At 38.3% G+C, this 16,697-nt stretch overlaps 1 protein-coding gene across 4 annotated transcripts; it reads right to left on the bottom strand.

The window, feature by feature from the left end:
* Positions 1 to 5,691: 5,691 nt before the first annotated feature.
* il13ra2 (interleukin 13 receptor, alpha 2) lies at positions 5,692 to 14,023 on the bottom strand. Of its 4 annotated transcripts, none has more exons than XM_040032916.1 (10): positions 13,869 to 14,021; positions 13,605 to 13,723; positions 13,182 to 13,333; positions 12,234 to 12,390; positions 12,019 to 12,139; positions 11,213 to 11,397; positions 10,925 to 11,076; positions 9,394 to 9,541; positions 6,570 to 6,693; positions 5,692 to 6,485 (listed from the first exon to the last, which is right to left on the bottom strand). In XM_040032916.1, exons 2-10 carry the CDS (start codon positions 13,693 to 13,695, stop codon positions 6,398 to 6,400), a joined length of 1,218 nt encoding a protein of 405 aa, XP_039888850.1. In that variant the 5' UTR covers positions 13,696 to 13,723; positions 13,869 to 14,021; the 3' UTR covers positions 5,692 to 6,397. The 4 variants fall into 4 exon arrangements, with proteins under 4 accessions (XP_039888850.1, XP_039888851.1, XP_039888854.1 ...); XM_040032917.1 differs by lacking the exons at positions 5,692 to 6,485; positions 6,570 to 6,693 and adding exons at positions 7,287 to 8,000; positions 8,120 to 8,193 and having other exon boundaries at positions 13,869 to 14,023; XM_040032920.1 differs by lacking the exons at positions 5,692 to 6,485; positions 6,570 to 6,693 and adding exons at positions 7,287 to 8,000; positions 8,120 to 8,148 and having other exon boundaries at positions 13,869 to 14,023.
* Between the last annotated feature and the right edge of the window lie 2,674 nt (positions 14,024 to 16,697).

Below are 16,697 nucleotides of genomic sequence, written 5' to 3'. Positions count from 1 at the left end.
GTCTGCGTCTTGGTCTGATATAGGAAGACACAGATGGCTTAGTATTGCTTGCATCTTAGGTAGGAAGTTAGATGAGGTTATTTTCTACAGAATTGCTTTATTGCAGTTTTATAAAAAATGTCTTCTGAAATCTGTGCCTCTCCTTAAAATGTATATTTCTCTGCACACGTAAAGATTGGCCAAGTTGCCCAGATTATAACAAACCCCAATAACAATATAACTGCTACTCATCTCTATCTAGTACCTCCCTCAAGCAGTTTGAACATCCAATTACTGACCGTATGAGTCCTCTTTCTCATGATAAATTGTGTTGTGCTCTTATTTGTTAACACTGATGCACCAGTCAAATAGATATCCAGCTGTGTTCTATCATTGCAACATCTGGAGTCAAGGCCATGAGCCAGTTCATCTGCTTTGAGTGACCGAGACACGGTCAAAATACCAGATAAATGGAAGTCTTCTAAAAGCTCCCATGGTAGATTGCCTAAACCTTATCATGTGTGTAATTCCACGTAAGGAAACATTGGAGGAAGGTGAGAATAAACTTATAGAAATGCTAAATGGGGGATTTAGATGGGAAAAATGTAAACAACTTGTTCATAGGGACCCATGCTTCTTTTTAGACATGCAAACTCACACAAATGTGTAAGAATATGGTCTTACTTGAATACTTGAAGCAGGTAGCATATATGTTTAAATTAGTATTGCTGTGGGTACTTCCTCTAATTGGGCCTTCCCTTGTATTTTTAGAATTTAAACATGTGTTCTCTTAGTAAAATCAGTACAGGGCATCTAAGGCAAAAAATATTAATAAAACCAGATTCTTTTCCCCTACCAAGGAAGGAAGATTGTGTTGACTAAATAGGGATGGTAAAAATTGTAGTTTTGCTCTTGGCAGGTTGCCCTTTCTAGAAGAAGAGCAGCATCTGTGTTTTTGTAACCCTGTCAAAACATATATTCTTACAGCATCATGTTGGTTAGACAGTGTAATGCAGCCCGAGAACAAAGTGGTGTGTGGGCTGCATTTTATTAGGATGGCATGGTGGTGAACATGGGCACATGGTCAGACCCCCTGAAGAGGGTGCAGGCAGCATTTGACAGATTAGCAAAGTCACATTTAGTCTGTGTAAATGTGAGTTTGCAAAAGCACCAAAAGCCTTGTCTCATTAATATAAAGGTTTAGGCAACACTGGGGATGCCTGTATTGCTGAAATGTATCACTGGTAACATTTTGGTCAAATCTGGCCTTCCCCAGAATTATAGGTTTTCTCCCACTTCTGCTTCTGCTGAAAGCTGATGCTGAATATATCTGGTCTCTGTTTGCTGGGAGGAATCTGACAGCATAAAAAGTCTTTTGTGCTTTGCTCCCGTGCTTGTTCCTGACCTATTTAGACCTTTTTCCATTTTCAGGTTGATGTTCAGTGCATTTATTTGGGCTTTTCAATATTTTGATATTTACTCTGGGTTATGTACTCTTGTACTGTTAACCTTTTGGCAGTCAATCCAAACTTCTTATCGCTGATTTCATATTTGTCACATACACCTTGTGCTAATGTTGTGCTTTGCTACAAATGCCTCCCCATTATATTCAGTATATTCCAACGCTCCTGTTTTTGATAAGCTCTTAGAAATGCTTACTCTGGGTCCAAGGTTGCTGTGTCAATGAGACTAGAAGGGAAGGAAATATTAGGTCTACTGTGATGCACGAAGTACCTGCTGACAATGGTTACATTTGTGAATAATAAAGGGCAAGAACTTTAACCATAAAAAGATCCAGATTAAATTCAGACTGAAAGATCAGGGGAAAGAGAGGAAATGCCTGATTCAAACTTGGCCTCTGCAGTGGACCTTTAGAATATGAGTTGCTCAACTCAGTGAGTCACACTAGTGTCCAGAAGTGATGGAAGACTATTTTGATTTGCTCATTTAGAGTGAGAAGCTCATTCCTTTCTCTTGACTGAGGATTTTTAAGGATTGGGACACTGTAAATGCGCCTGAGTCGCTCGTTTATAGTAACGTCTGTCACCTGGATCGATGGTTCATCTGAAGGCTGTCGTGGTCCCGGGTCAGCTGACCCAGTCTTGAGTTTTACGGGCTTTCCAGTTTTTTGTTTATTTAATGTGAGATATTTGGGTTGTGTAATGTCTGTATTATTTTGTGTACTCATCCATGTTCCAAATTACTTTAGAGTTTAGTTCCCCCCAGTGTTTCATCCTCTCCTGTCAAGTCTGTGTTTAGTCAGTCTTGTCTTATTTATGGTTTCCGTGTTCTGTCACCCATTGTTTTATTGTGAGAGTACTTCATCTCATTGCATTCTGTTAAGTGTTATTCCTGATTTATCCCTGTTGTGTTCCCAGCTGTATCCACTTCCCTAATTACACCTGTTCATTGCCAGGATGCTGAGTCACCTTCCCTCCGGCTCTCCCAGATCCAGTGTCTCTATCCCCAGTGTTCAGTTTAGGTTTGCTTTTTTTTATGCATTATGTTTGTAGGGTTAACACTAACACCAACCCTAACACAGTAATGTTTACATATGATTTTATACTTAATAACATACCAATTTGTGTCAGAGACACTCAGCGTAACAATCCCGAGCACAGGCTGTTGGGTGGTGGAGGCCATGAGAGAGGGGCCAGGTGGCTCTCATTTGGTGGTTAAGTACTGATTGATCAATCCATTATCCAATCTTCCATGCCACATAAACACGCGCGCACACACACACACACGACCCACATGATCTTGGGTCATAACATAATACATGCTTACACTTCATCCCACCATCATTATTTTAATTTTTTTATTCTGTTGTCTGAGCAAATCATCCCCAGATCACTTGCAAATGCTTCTCACCCAGTCTTCTGAAAGGTCCCACATAACAGGTTTCTTCCTTCTCACTATCACTAAGTCCTTGCTCATAGTGAGTCATAGACTGTCGGGGAATTCCTGTATTATTGTAGGGTTTGTTTACAGTGTAAAGCGCCTTGAGGTGACTCATGTTGTGACTTACCACAATATGAATTGAACTGACACTGCCTCTCCATAAGGTTCAGTGTTCAATTCAAGATTTCATTGATCATTTTAGGGCTATTCAAGGTCAGCTGTTTCCCTATATTAGTAAAGTACTATATCAATTCGTAATCACTACGTCTCTGAAATCATCTGCTCAGTACTTGGTGGTTGTATCTTGGTCCAGGTTAAAGAAAAAGGAGATTAAGCTTTTGAGATTCTGCCCTCCCAAGATTTTGGTTTAGTTTTCATTGTGAAACACCTTCTGACTTTTGTTCTTGAAAGGGCCATATAAATAATCTTTACTTACTTAGTGAGAAATTAACACCCACATACAACATTTTATCAGTATAAAACAAATATAACTGTGATAAACATAAAATTATATGATGATAAAATCACATCAGCACTTTCATATTACAAATTATGAATATTACAAAAGTGGAGTTTGCTGAGGTTCACTTAACAACTACACTGCAGAAGTGGTTTATAAAACTTGCAGCAATAATTTTCAGTCATCATGATCACTATCATAATTTCTGTTAACTAAACAAAAGCTTCCAGTAGACCAGTCCCTTTCCCAGCTGGGATAGGCTCCATGCCCTTTTTTTGTTTGGATGGGTAAAAAAATAAAATTAAATCAGATTGGAGCACGAACAAACAGGAAAATGAAAACAAACAAAAGATCAAAACACAATGTGGGAGCTGGGGGCGTATAGGCAGTCTGAGCAGGCCGGGCAGTCCTCATGCATAAACATATGCTTTATGTGTATACGCACTTTATGTGCATGCACAGCTAAAACAAACAAGTTAGTTTATTTTTTTATACAGCTGTAACGAGGAGCATCTGGAAGTAAAATGTCAGAAATAAAATATTCCCCCGCCTTTGTGTTTTGTGTCGGTTGCCACGTTAATACCAATGATCTTGAGGTATTTTAGTGGTTTTGCTCTATTTGGTGTCCTGCTTGACTTTAACACATCAATCAGATTCAGCTGAGTGGGAATGAAGTACCACGACCAGCCAAGTCATTCAGAACATCAGGAATGTCCTAATAGCTACAGACAGATGACAGTACTGACAAGCACAGTGAATGACTTATGACTTGAAATTAATATTTCAAGTTAAAAAAACAATCAAATCCAAATAAATACCTTTTGCACAGAAATGATTAGAGCATTTCTAGAAATAGAGGTAAAGTTAGAAGTGTGTGGTTATTTATTTTTCTACAGTGCTTTTCCCACTTTTACATCCACACAAACCCACTCAAACCAAATCTAAAGACTCTTTGCAGAGCAAGCTTGCTGGGGGAAAATGCTCTCCTGGTACAGATTTGCCTTAGTGTTTAAAACAAAAATAACAAGGTACGTGTTGTATAAACCATACCGATGATTCTTTTCCGTCAGGTCCCTCAGGAGATTTTACCTACCTTACATCCTATTGCCCAAATCCTATTTTGTTTTCCAGATACAACTGTGATGGATACATGATGAAAAAATTTAAATATTCATAATTTATATTACAAGAGTGGTATGTTGTTGACTTTGCTGAGGTTGGCTTACAGAGTACACTGCACAAGCATGTACAAAACATGCGACATTCATTATTATCATTATTTCTGTTGGATTACCACCACCACCATCTATCCCCCATGATAAGCAGTTAAAAAATGAATGAATGAATGAATATCCAAGAATGCATGATGACACAGATGATGGAAAGACAAGGTTATCTGTATTTTTAGTGAATCACAGACATTTTAGGGCATTAATGTTCATACAGTATTTTATTGTTCTACCTGAATGCTTGTTTTTTCTTTGGCGTTGCTGGGAGGCCCATGATAAGTTGAATGAGGTTCAGAAAGTTGAGCTGATGTTATCAGTTTCAGCTGAAGCCTCACCCTTGTCCTGAATAACTCATAACTCGTTGGCTGCGTTACTATACTCACTCAGTATTCATTAATAAACTATGTAGCTTCTCTGCAAAACCACATCTCACACTTATTTGCGATCTGGAGTGAACAAAGCGTTCTCCAGTGCGCCACAGTAATCTTTGCCAATGAAAAAAAAAATGGAGTATGTGTTTGCTTCCTACAAACTTACATTCTGTTAAAACAGAAAATCCCTTTTCTCTTTTTTTAATTTATATTTTTTTAATGCAAAGATGTAAAGAAGAGATCTTGAACATTATTCTGTATTTTAATTAGAATTAAGCACATAATGAAATACATCAAACCCAAATAAGAGCATAAAATACATTCATTACAAGCAATATTATTCCATAAAATATGCTTTAACATATAAAAGCTGGTAAGAATAACACTCAACACCAACTTGATAGCCTAATTTTATAGTATATGTTCTATTGCTTTCTAAAACCCACCAACCCCAACAGGATCAGAAATCAAAAAGATATATGTGATCCATTAATTTAAAAATTTAAACATTCATTATTTATTTGGACTAAATGGATAGCAGCCAAAATGATGGCAGCCAAAAAGCACTTTCAATGTCATAAAAATTGGATCAACTCTATGATTTAATACAATAAATGGTGTTTGGCAAGAGTTGCACAGAAATAGATGTAACATTGTTTTGCAGGTTAGTTTGGATAAAGTTCAAGCCTCCAAAAACGGGGGGGGGGATTAAAACTGGCAAAGACATGTGGCATTTGAAACAACTAACTGGTTCAATTTCTCCATTTAATTCATCCATAGGTGTCAGCAACGTTCCTTGACTCCAAGTATTTAGTAATAACTTTGTTGAAATCCATTTAACATTTATGAAACACATATTTTACACTTTACACAAAAACAAAAACAGTCTTTATTGTGTGAGCTGACTGGCAAGAATTGAGGCATGAGGTAAACAACAAACAGATTTCACTAAAAACGTTATTTCTCCACAACATCAATACAAATCCATGCGAAATGAACCAGATAAGAAATCATAAGTAGTAAAAAAAAAACATATTTAAAAAACATAATCCCAAAGTAAGTTCTCCTCCCTTAACAAATAGGCAAGTGTCATAGCTAAAAAGTAAACAACGATAGGATACTTTCTGGTACAGTGTAACAGTCCAGTTAACAGGACAGTTCAAACATTTATATAGAAAGGTATACAACAAAAATACAAAAAATATAGTATATTGGAATAATATGTAGTTATATGATATAATACAAACACAGACAAACTATGACCTTCAGTCTAAATGTAATATCTTCTGAAACATGTGATTACAATCTCACTGTCTGCATGCTATGCCATCTTTGAGTGCTTCATTGTGCCTTTTGAAACTACAGAACATAAACAATGACTGAGGAGGAGTGCAACAGTAAAATATTTATATGAGGTCCTCTTTGCGTTGGAGGAAGGTACAGCTTTTCTTGCCTTTTTAGGCTTGTGTGGGACCAAGAAGGGGACGCCTGGCAAACAGGGATGTAAGCAGAGACTCCACTTTTTTCTCTTGCACTGGTTTCTTCCTGAGATCCAAAGGACAGCTTAGTGCTCTGTTTGCTTTTTATCTGCATGTTGGCACATTTTGTAATGGGTGTGAATATACTTACAGTTTGAACATTGCCCACGCACACAGAGACAGCACTAGCAGGGCAATAATGGCAACAGCGATGTAAATGTACACAGGTATGGCATCCCATATGGCATCTGGTTCAGGTGTCACGTCTTTCTGCTCTATAATAAGCACACAAAAGTAAAATCAGGTTAGAGAACAGCTGCTCATCTTCGATGAAACACATCAACAAAACGCTATAAAGTGAGGTCAACTGAAATCTGTATAACTACGAATCAGCACAAACAAACTGTCCAATATATAAGATCTGTAGTTGCACGGTTTGCAGACAGAACACGTTCTCCATGCATTGTCCAAATTTTAAATTTCTTGTTGCTTGCTGTAATGGACTGGTGGACTATGAGAGTTGGGATAGGCTTTAGCCCCACCTCCTGCCTACCCGTGACTGGATTAGCGGGAAATAAATGGACTTTTCTGTTGAAAAGCATAATTATCAGAAGTTGTTGTAGTAGTACAATGAGAGTAGTAGTAATAGCACTATACTAGAAAGTCTGATGTCTTTGTCTAAACCAACTCCAGGCCTTAAATGGCTAAATGACATCCTCAACATGTCTTGCCTGGTATTGAACTCATCATTTGACTCAGGTGTGTTGACCCAGGGTGATATCTAAAACCTGCAGGACCCTCGAGGCCTGGAGTTGCCCACCCCTGGTCTAAACCAACCAACTGCATCTCAATGAAAGACTCACACGAGCACACCAATAAAAAATTTTATTCTGTGAAACTTCATAGGCCAAAAATACAATCGTATCCTGTATACTAATGCTTACAATCATAGTCTGAACAAATGTTTCTAAGTAGCAGTTGAAATGATTTAAAACAGGACAAGGGAAGGTCCGTTTTATGGCATGGTTCAGCGACTATTTACTTTATAGAGGCCACAATAAAAAGTTTGGGACACAACTGATCCTCCACATTGTACACCACCGCTCTGGCCTTAAAGTGCCTTTCAGATGTAGAAAAATGTTACATCTTACAAGCTCCATTTTATTTACAACCTGTTGCTATGTTGAGATATCAATCATTACATTCACAGTACCAAGAAAGGCTGAAATGGCTCTATATCCAAAAGAGGTAGACACAAATATAAAGTGTGGATACGTATTATGATTTTCAAACTTTTTTTTTCTCATGTGACCTACTCAGTCTGCTGCTTTAATGGCAGTATGATGTGAAAAAAGAATTACACAGTCAATTAACACAACAATCTACATAAATTCTAATATTCCGTCTTTCATTGGATTAGACTGGAGATGTTCTTTTTTGTGTCTTGGATTTTGGACATTGGATTAATACTTTTGCAACATTAATTTGTCCAACATGTTATAAAATATTGTGCGGAGCCTGGATGAAAATGATCCTTCAGCTTTTCCTTCAGGGGACTTTCCAATCGTGGCAACATCGGTGGCTACAAAAAGCAAGAAAAAGAAGAAATCAGAACATTGTTATGCATATTTCGCTACATTGGTTGTATTGACATAAATTGAAATGTACTGCATGCTTGAATGAGATAATCTTAAAACTTACTATTTCTTGGTGGCGTCAGGATCTTCCAGCTTGAAATCAACGAGACTACTATGAGGGTTTAGCAGGACTTGTTGCTAACAAAAGAAAGGCTTTACAGCTTAGTTTGTAAATCCTTTACTTACAGGAAACACACTTTGAACAGATCGCTTAGGAATATGAGATAAAAAGTAACACTCAGGAATTTAAAGCCTTAATGTTGAATCGGTCAACTAATCACTTTGTGTTATCCAACATCATGTAGTAGCTGTGGCTCAGGAAGTAGAGTGTGTCGTCTTCTTTTTAGTAGGTTAGTGGTTCAATCACGGGCTCTCCTAGTTCGCATGTTAAAGTCTTCCTGGGCAAGACACTGGACCCCAAAAGCCCCTGGTGCAGTTGTTGGAGTGTAAACGTTTGTTTAGGGGCTTGTAGCAAGAAAGTGCTTTGGGTACCGAAGTTTATAACAGAGACAAGGTAAGAAAACTGTCTTCTATCATAGATGAAAGTATATCACATCGTGTTTTATTCTAAATATAGCACTCAAAATTAACATATGTGCCACCTTATGCAAAGTACAGACCTTGACCTTCTAGATTCAGTAGAAATCCATGATTTTACATACTGTGCTGTACTTTATTTGCTATTTTTATATACGGTCCCTCTTCTAGTTAAAAGCAGCTTTGATTAATATTTCACAAAAGTCAAGAGAGAGCTTAGCTGTTTCTGATATTCCCTTTGCAATATTTTGCTAGTAAACAGCAAAATATTGGCCTTTTTCAGCTGTATTTCAAAGACTCTGTGAAGAAAGGACAGGAAAGGAGGGGCAGGGAGAGAAGGGGAAAGACATGCTGCAAAGGGCCGTGGGTCTGACCCGAACCCGGACTGGCCGCTATCAGCCATGTGGCATGTGGCCGACTGCTCAAAGCACCGAGCCAAACTGGCGCCTAATCTTTTGTTTTTTAGTATAAATGTCTTTATTTTTTCCAAAACAGGCAGTTCCAAGCTTTTGGCTTTTGTTATGTTTAATGGGGGGGGTTTCTTTGCTTGTATTTGTTTTGGGATTTTTTTTTTAGCTTTGGCTTTTTGTATTTTGATTAGTTGATTGTATTTTGATAAATATTCCTACTGCCCTAGGAAACCAAGAGTGCCACTTCCCAATATCAGTTACAAACTCATCAAAAAATAATGGCTTTTTTGTGTCAAAAGAAGAAATGATATGGTTTTTAAATGAAAACCTAAAAACATCCAGTACTCCAGAGAGCCAAAAAATAAGACGTTTTTGTGCGAAACATTCTTACCTGGGTGGCATACTGGATGGCTCCAGTCACTCCAGTAGCTCGTGCTCGCACAGTACTTATGCACCTTAGACCGAACCCTGAAGCAGTGGGTCTTGTTGATGTCGATGGACAAACTCAGGCTTGTCCGACCTCCTGGCAGAGATTCTATCTGTCAATGAAAAAGAGCAAGTAAATAATTACTACAACAACAGAGTTAACAGACCCAAAAAGTACTTAAGTTTTGATGAGTTTCGTCATCTTCATTTCGGTTTTATGACAGTTTAACTCACTCACCACTTTGCTGTCTAACAGTGTTAAGCAGCTGTTTTTGATCTGGAAAACCAGATTTACACTTCTTGTAAGTACTGGGTCTTTAATGCAGAGTTCTGGGCTCATACCCAAGCTTAAGCACTGGGCATCTGACCAATTAAGGCTACACTGCTTTGTCAAGCAGACAGCTTTCAGCTGCGTCTCAAAGACTCGTAACCCTATTTTATTTTGTACTTCATGGTACACTTAAATTCCCTTTGTAACCTCATTAATCTCCACTCAGTGATGGTCATGAGGATTTGTTTTAAAATTTGAGTTTTTACTTATTTTTTTATTGTTCTATTTACTTTAAAACACATCCATCATTTTTTCTTGACCTTTTACTGTGGGATTAAAAAAAATAATTGCATAGCAAAGCAAAACCACAGACTCTAATAGTTTCCACTTTTTAAAGGTCTATAAAACCACAAAGTCAAATTGTTAGCAGCTTTGTTATTAGCTGCCCAAAGCCACAGTGCCTGAAGTAATGTTAAAGCATTCCTTTCAATAAAAAGATATTTGATGAATGAAAAAGTTTGCATGTTTAATAAAGCGTGCACAGCTAAAACAAACAAGTTAGTTAATTTTTTTTATACAGGTGTAAAGTGGAATGTCTGGAAGTACAACAAAGGAAAAATGTCAGAAATAAAATGTTCTCCCACCTTTATGTTTTGTCTAGGTTGCTGTGTTAATACCAGTGATCTTGAGGTATTTTAGTGGTTTTGCTCTATTATTGTGTTAAAGTCAAGTGTGACACCAATCAGATTCAGGTGAGTGGGAATGAAGTACCATGATCTGTCAAGTCATTCAAAACATCAGGAATGTGCTAATAGCTACAGACAGCTGATAGCAGTGGCAAACACCATGAATGACTTATGACTTGATTCATTTTTTCAGTTAAAGAAGACTCAAATCTAAATAAATATTAATGCAATTAAGCTTTTGCACAGAAATGATTGGAGCATTTCTAGAAATAAAGACAAAGTGAGAACGTGAATTTTTAAGGTGGATTTTTTGCAGTTTGAGACATAAAGCTCTTCCCTGAATGTTTGCAATCTCAAATCCTGTGTTTACTTGTTTTTATGCAATGCGTTCCCCACTTTTACATCCCCACAAACCCACTCAAACCAAATCTAAAGACTCTTTGCACAGCAAGGTGGGAGGGAAAATGCTCTTGTGATACAGATTTGCCTTAGAGTTAAAAATAATATTAATAACAAAGCACATGTTGTATAAACCATACCGATATTTTTTTTCCATCAGGTTCTTCTTGATTGTGTTCCACCTCATATTCTAGACAGTGGCCAGGAACCTTTCCATCTGGATGTTCCCAGTGTAGTTCAAACTTGTCAGGACCTGTTTGCAGATGCAGTTTTTTTGTGGCTGCACACTTCACTGCATAAATGCATCAAGAACACAGGAAAATCAGCGATTGTGATAGCATGCAAGGAGGTATACGGCTGTTGCGGCTCTCGGTCAAATCAAAGTTGAGCAAGCGGTGAGTCAAAATTGGAGCAGGAAATGTATTTACCATGGTTCTGGATTTGCAGGGAGGCAAACGTTGGTTTTAGTGGCCCCTCAGGAGAGCTTCCATTTAAACAGAAGTTGATATCAGTGAATACAGGAAGCGGTACATCTGCAAATGTGCACCCTATCGTGACACCGCCTGATGTCTTGTACTTTGGGCATTCCTCAGCCTGTCCAAGTTCTTTGTGCCTGCAGAACAAACAGATCAGATAAGCTTCTGTATCCACATCCTGCTTTACATAATGTGACAACATCAAATCTTAATCAGCAAAAGACATGAGTAACTCAGTACTGAGGAAATCCTTCCCACTAAGAAAAGTAAAAGATGCATTTCAGCATGAAGTGATCTTAAATGTTTCTGCTGCAGTTTCCAGATAATTGCGTGGGTATGTGCCTTAACAAGATTTATTCTCAGTTTTCTTCCGCTCATCAGCGGAAGAAGACAACTGGATTGTTTTCTCCTTTTATTCTCCGGAGGAAATTAACTGGAGCTGTTCTTTGTTTTGTGGTGTTCTTTTATGAACGTAAGCCTCATTAACAATTAAACAGTGATGAAAACAGCACACATTATGAAAAGAAGCACGTTTTACAATCACTTTAGTTATTACACCATTTTTTGATGTACTGCCCTTTTTCATATCTTGTTAACTGGTGAATAGAAATCTCATCAAATATTAGAGAAAGTGGACAGATTTGTCTCAGGAAAAAATTAAACAAGCTGATTATGTCATTAGCCGTTCCAAATGATAGTGGAATATTTTGTTATGGACCACAACACGAGCCAACAAAGCTCTGACATGGCAGACATACCAGAAATATAGCTTTTGCAGGGAGTTGTCTGGTATCTTTTCTCTTCTTCTCCACTGGCACTCTGTGTACTCCATGTTGTGGAACACACATTTAAAATCCAGGACTTCAGTACCTGAAACACCTAAATATGAAAAAAGAAAAGAATCAAATTAGCTATGATCTTACTAATACTCCTTTTCTGTAATCACAAATCTTATAAGCCTTGGAAGGCTGACCTGTGCTGGGAGATTTCTGGATGACTTCAGTGTAGTCTGTGCTCTTGATCATAGTATCGTTGGTGCAGGTCCCACTCAGCAAGGTGTAGATTCTCACTCTAACATCTTTCATCAGGTCAAACTGAGCGGTGTAGGTCCTTTTACTTGTCCTGATGCTCTGCAAAAGCACAAATGAGTTACTACATGCCAAAGTTTCCTGATCTACTGAGTTTTTTCTTATTTCATTTAACAAAGATGTGTAGACAGTTTTCTCCCACAAAACTTTTACCGTATTACTGAGGCTTGTGTAAAAAAAACAAAAAACAAAAAACAACAACAACAAAAAAAAAACCCACAACTTATGCATCAATTTTTAGTAAGTCACATTATATCTGCTGTTTCATATTTTACTTGAGCTGTTTAAAGGATATAAAAGAGCTTTGCATAGTTGTCTAGACACGTCTCATTATCAGGCACAGTTATCATAGGCGCAGATAAGCTCGTTCTTTCACTCATTGTAAGATAATGATCAGTGCGTCATACTAATTGTTACTGAGACATAACTAACAGCATTGCCTCACCCACATTAATTGGAAAAAGTATCAAGAATATGTTCTGTTTTTATCTTGTTTAGACATAGATGCTTGGGCATAAATACGTGGAAGTGCAATTAGAAAATCCCCACAAATTTGGATTTAAAATTACAGAGACACGAATCCCATCATGATGAAGCAGCTTTAAGAGGCTGTATGTTTGTGATCTCTGCAGAGTTACAGTCCTGCTGAGGTGCTTTTATACTGTAAAGTCACTTAAGATATCATTTCAAGTAAACATTTTATTGCTTGTAATTACGGCTATTAATTGGCCCATTACCAGAGCAGGTCATGTTCTTGAGAAAATCATTCTGGGAGGAGTTCAGGCAGGTTATGCGCTTCAGTGTAAGATCTGATAAAAAGACTAAGCACTTACAGCCCAGCTGTCTTGGTAGGTGTTGTAGTACTCCAGCTGATATCGTACTGAGCACTCTGTCACGTTAGGCAAGCTGTCTGGGGGATTCCATGTAATCTCCAGTTGTCCAAGATGCCCCAGGTCTGTTATTACAAGGTTCTCTGGAGGACTCACTGTAAAGGAAACAAATATTTGTAGAGTTTGTGTTTATGGGGAAAAAACAGCTTATTTTATATCAACAGTATCCAGTGGAATATCTCAACAAACTGCTGCCAAATGTAAAAATAAATCTCCTTCTGCATCATATTGCAGGATAGGCTCTTTCCTCAGAACTCCAGTGGCAGAGGGCCATATTTAAAAACATTTCATATTAAAGGAGAAGCTTCAGTGTGTGTCATTTCTATCAAGCAAAGTCTAAGTACATGAAAAACGTCTGGGACCAACCTGTAAGCCCATTGCAATACGTGCTCTCCTTCCAGGTTATTAAAAGCAGCATCAGTGTAGCTGTGTAAGTCAGCCTGCATTTTCTCGCCATCAGTAGTTTATCGAGTGTATATTCAAGACTAAAGAAAATAAAAATTAATTAGGATAAAAAAAAAATACAAAAAGAATTCTGATAAGTGATCTCACTTCATAAATGATTTAATTAATTTTTTAAATGTCATGAATAAAAGTAAAATAAATACAAATGTCCAGATTAATACTTACGTGATCGTTGGCTAAGAGCGCTGTTTTCCTGCTGCAGCAGGTTCGGGCAGAGCGCAGCAGACTGGCACGGCGTGGGTGGACTGATGCATTTGTAGCCTCCCCGATTAGGAAGGTTTAAGACTACAAGTGAGGAAACAATTGAATAATAAACAGCGGCTGATTACTGTAAGTAATAATATCAAAATGAAGATTCTCTTCAGTGGAAGTGCAAAGTAAACACAGATAGGGAGGAGTCTGTAAAACGATTAGATTGAACCTATATGTAACATTTTGATAGAGATTAAAAGGTACTCATTACGCGCGGCAGAAAGGGGGAGAGAATAAAACCTAAGGATGCGTATGGCTTCACTTTAAATGTCAAAGTTTATTTTAATTAAAGCGAATCCTTTTCCAACCTGGGCTAACAATGACTGCTCTCTGTGAGCACTTGGATGTGAGACGAGTGTGCAGGGACCGTCTACAAAGCGCAATACAGAAAAGAAAGAAAGACTTAACATACATAGAGGTTTTCCCCCCCACAAAAATTACTTATCCTGATCACCTCACCAAGTTTTTTTTTGTTTTGTTTTTTACAAAATACTATTTTGTACAAGTGGTCTTATTGTGGTGATATTTAGTATTTAATGTATTTTTTTAAATTAGTAAAATTCTAAAGTTATAAACTAAACTCTAATAATAATACAGTGAACTTTTAATAGCATTTAATCATGAATATATTTTGTTTTTGGACCATTGGTTTCTATTTTGTTTGTTTGTTTGTTTGTTTGTTTGTTTGTTTGTTTGTTTTATTCTATATTTTCAATTTTTGGGAGGTAACAGTAGCCAAGCAAGCGTAATACTGCTGGGAAAATGGAAGGGTTTGGGGGAGGGGGGGTTGGCTCAAGAAGGGGGTGGAAGTAAAATCTATACCACTTTAAAACATGTGGCTCATGACCAGTGACAATTAAAGAAGCAGTCAAAAGTACCTGTATGGAATTTACAAGATGGCACACAGTTTGGGGTTGGGTTCTTTACGTGTGTGTGTGTGTGTGTGTGTGTGTGTGTGTGTGTGTGTGTGTGTGTGTGTGTGTGTGTGTGTGTGTGTGTGTGTGTGTGAGACAAAGACGGGGGGTTAACAGAAAATGGTATAACCAAGAAGAAATTTATAAGAAAGTCATTTGATTAATACTCCTGTCATTGCCATTACCAAAATTCTATGTTTAGCTTAAACAACAAAATTAACATTTTGACAGTGAATGCATGGCCAGCAGTGCTTGCCAAATGGCATACATTATACATACTAATATTTATTTCCCTACATCTTAAACAGTTTTCTGTCCCACAATCTCGTTCAATAAAACAACTAGATGTTACAAATCCCTGATATTGCATTGTTTCTAATGCAGAAAGTCTTGAGGGTTGGTTACTTTGAGGAATGTCCTTATTCCTGCCTATTAGATTCCATCCCCAGATTTCACTCCATGTGAGTTTTCTCTTTTCAACACACTCCCAATTCATCCAGCGACCCTGCTTGCCCAGCACGTCTGGCTGCTTCCTCCCGTCGACGCACCATTGCTCATTGTTCAGTTACAGATGCCTGTTGCCAGAGATGTGTTACTGCTCCAAGATAAAATCCTCCTCTGCCCTTTTGGACGTGACCCACCACATCATGATGGAGAAGAGCAGATTTGGCCTGTAGCTGTGACTGGGATCCACTTTCTCCCTGTTGCTGGTTGGGAGCACCACCTCCCACTATGGGCTCTCAGGAGTCCACGAGTGATGTCTCCAGCCTCACTTTTGCACATTTAAACTCTTCTACCAGGCCAGGGATGGGCAATGACAGCATCCCGTCGCTGTAGAGTTTAACGCTGTTAAGGCATTTCGAAAGTACAAGGCACTTCCTCATGTAGACCTCAGCCTCTCCAGTCAATTTGCATGATTAAGCAAGATTAAGCAAGACCTCGTACATCATCAGCGGCCACAGTAGTTTGGGTAGCAACCCAAACTGCATGTTCTCTTTCACTACATCCATGAATCTTGTCTGTGAACTTCCTCTTTTCATACTGCTGTCAGATGAGCACAATGTATATACACAGATGAGTGGGAGCATTAGCAAGTAAACCACCAAATTACACTGTGACATACAGTGGGGCAAAAAAGTATTTAGTCAGCCACCGATTGTGCAAGTTCCCCCACTTAAAATGATGACAGAGGTCAGTAATTTGCACCAGAGGTACACTTCAACTGTGAGAGACAGAATGTGAAAAAAAAATCCATGAATTCACATGGTAGGATTTGTAAAGAATTTATTCGTAAATTAGGGTGGAAAATAAGTATTTGGTCACCTCAAACAAGGAAAATCTCTGGCTCTCACAGACCTGTAACGTCTTCTGTAAGAAACTTTTCTGTCCCCCACTCGTTACCTATATGAATGGCACCTGTTTGAACTCATCATCTGTATAAAAGACACCTGTCCACAGCCTCAAACAGTCAGACTCCAAACTCCGCCATGGCCAAGACCAAAGAGCTTTCGAAGGACACCAGGAAAAGTATTGTAGACCTGCACCAGACTGGGAAGAGTGAATCTACAATAGGCAAGCAGCTTGGTGTGAAAAAATCAACTGTGGGAGCAATCATCAGAAAATGGAAGACATACAAGACCACTGATAATCTCCCACGATCTGGGGCTCCACGCAAGAGCTCATCCCGTGGGGTCACAATGATCATGAGAACGGTGAGCAAAGATCCCAGAACCACACGGGGGGACCTGGTGAATGACCTGCAGAGAGCTGGGACCAAAGTAACAAAGGTCACCATCAGTAACACACTACAACGGCAGGGAATCAAATC

Source organism: Simochromis diagramma, unplaced genomic scaffold (genome assembly GCF_900408965.1).
Source record: "Simochromis diagramma unplaced genomic scaffold, fSimDia1.1 OVJJ01000216.1, whole genome shotgun sequence".
NCBI lineage: Eukaryota > Metazoa > Chordata > Actinopteri > Cichliformes > Cichlidae > Simochromis > Simochromis diagramma.
The sequence above is the reverse complement of the archived record's forward strand: the minus strand, read 5'-3'. Positions and strand labels throughout refer to the sequence as shown.

What these genes read in the sequence shown, in the direction of transcription:
- il13ra2 (XM_040032916.1), bottom strand. Translation starts at nt 13,695, where the DNA reads ATGGCGAGAAAATGCAGGCTGACTTACACAGCTACACTGATGCTGCTT. An exon ending in GTATTGCAATGGGCTTACAG is followed by an intron (nt 13,334 to 13,604) that starts GTTGGTCCCAGA and finishes TTTCCTTTACAG; the next exon opens with TGAGTCCTCCAGAGAACCTT. An exon ending in CTGATGGAAAAAAAATATCG is followed by an intron (nt 9,542 to 10,924) that starts GTATGGTTTATA and finishes TTTCATTGACAG; the next exon opens with ATAGAATCTCTGCCAGGAGG.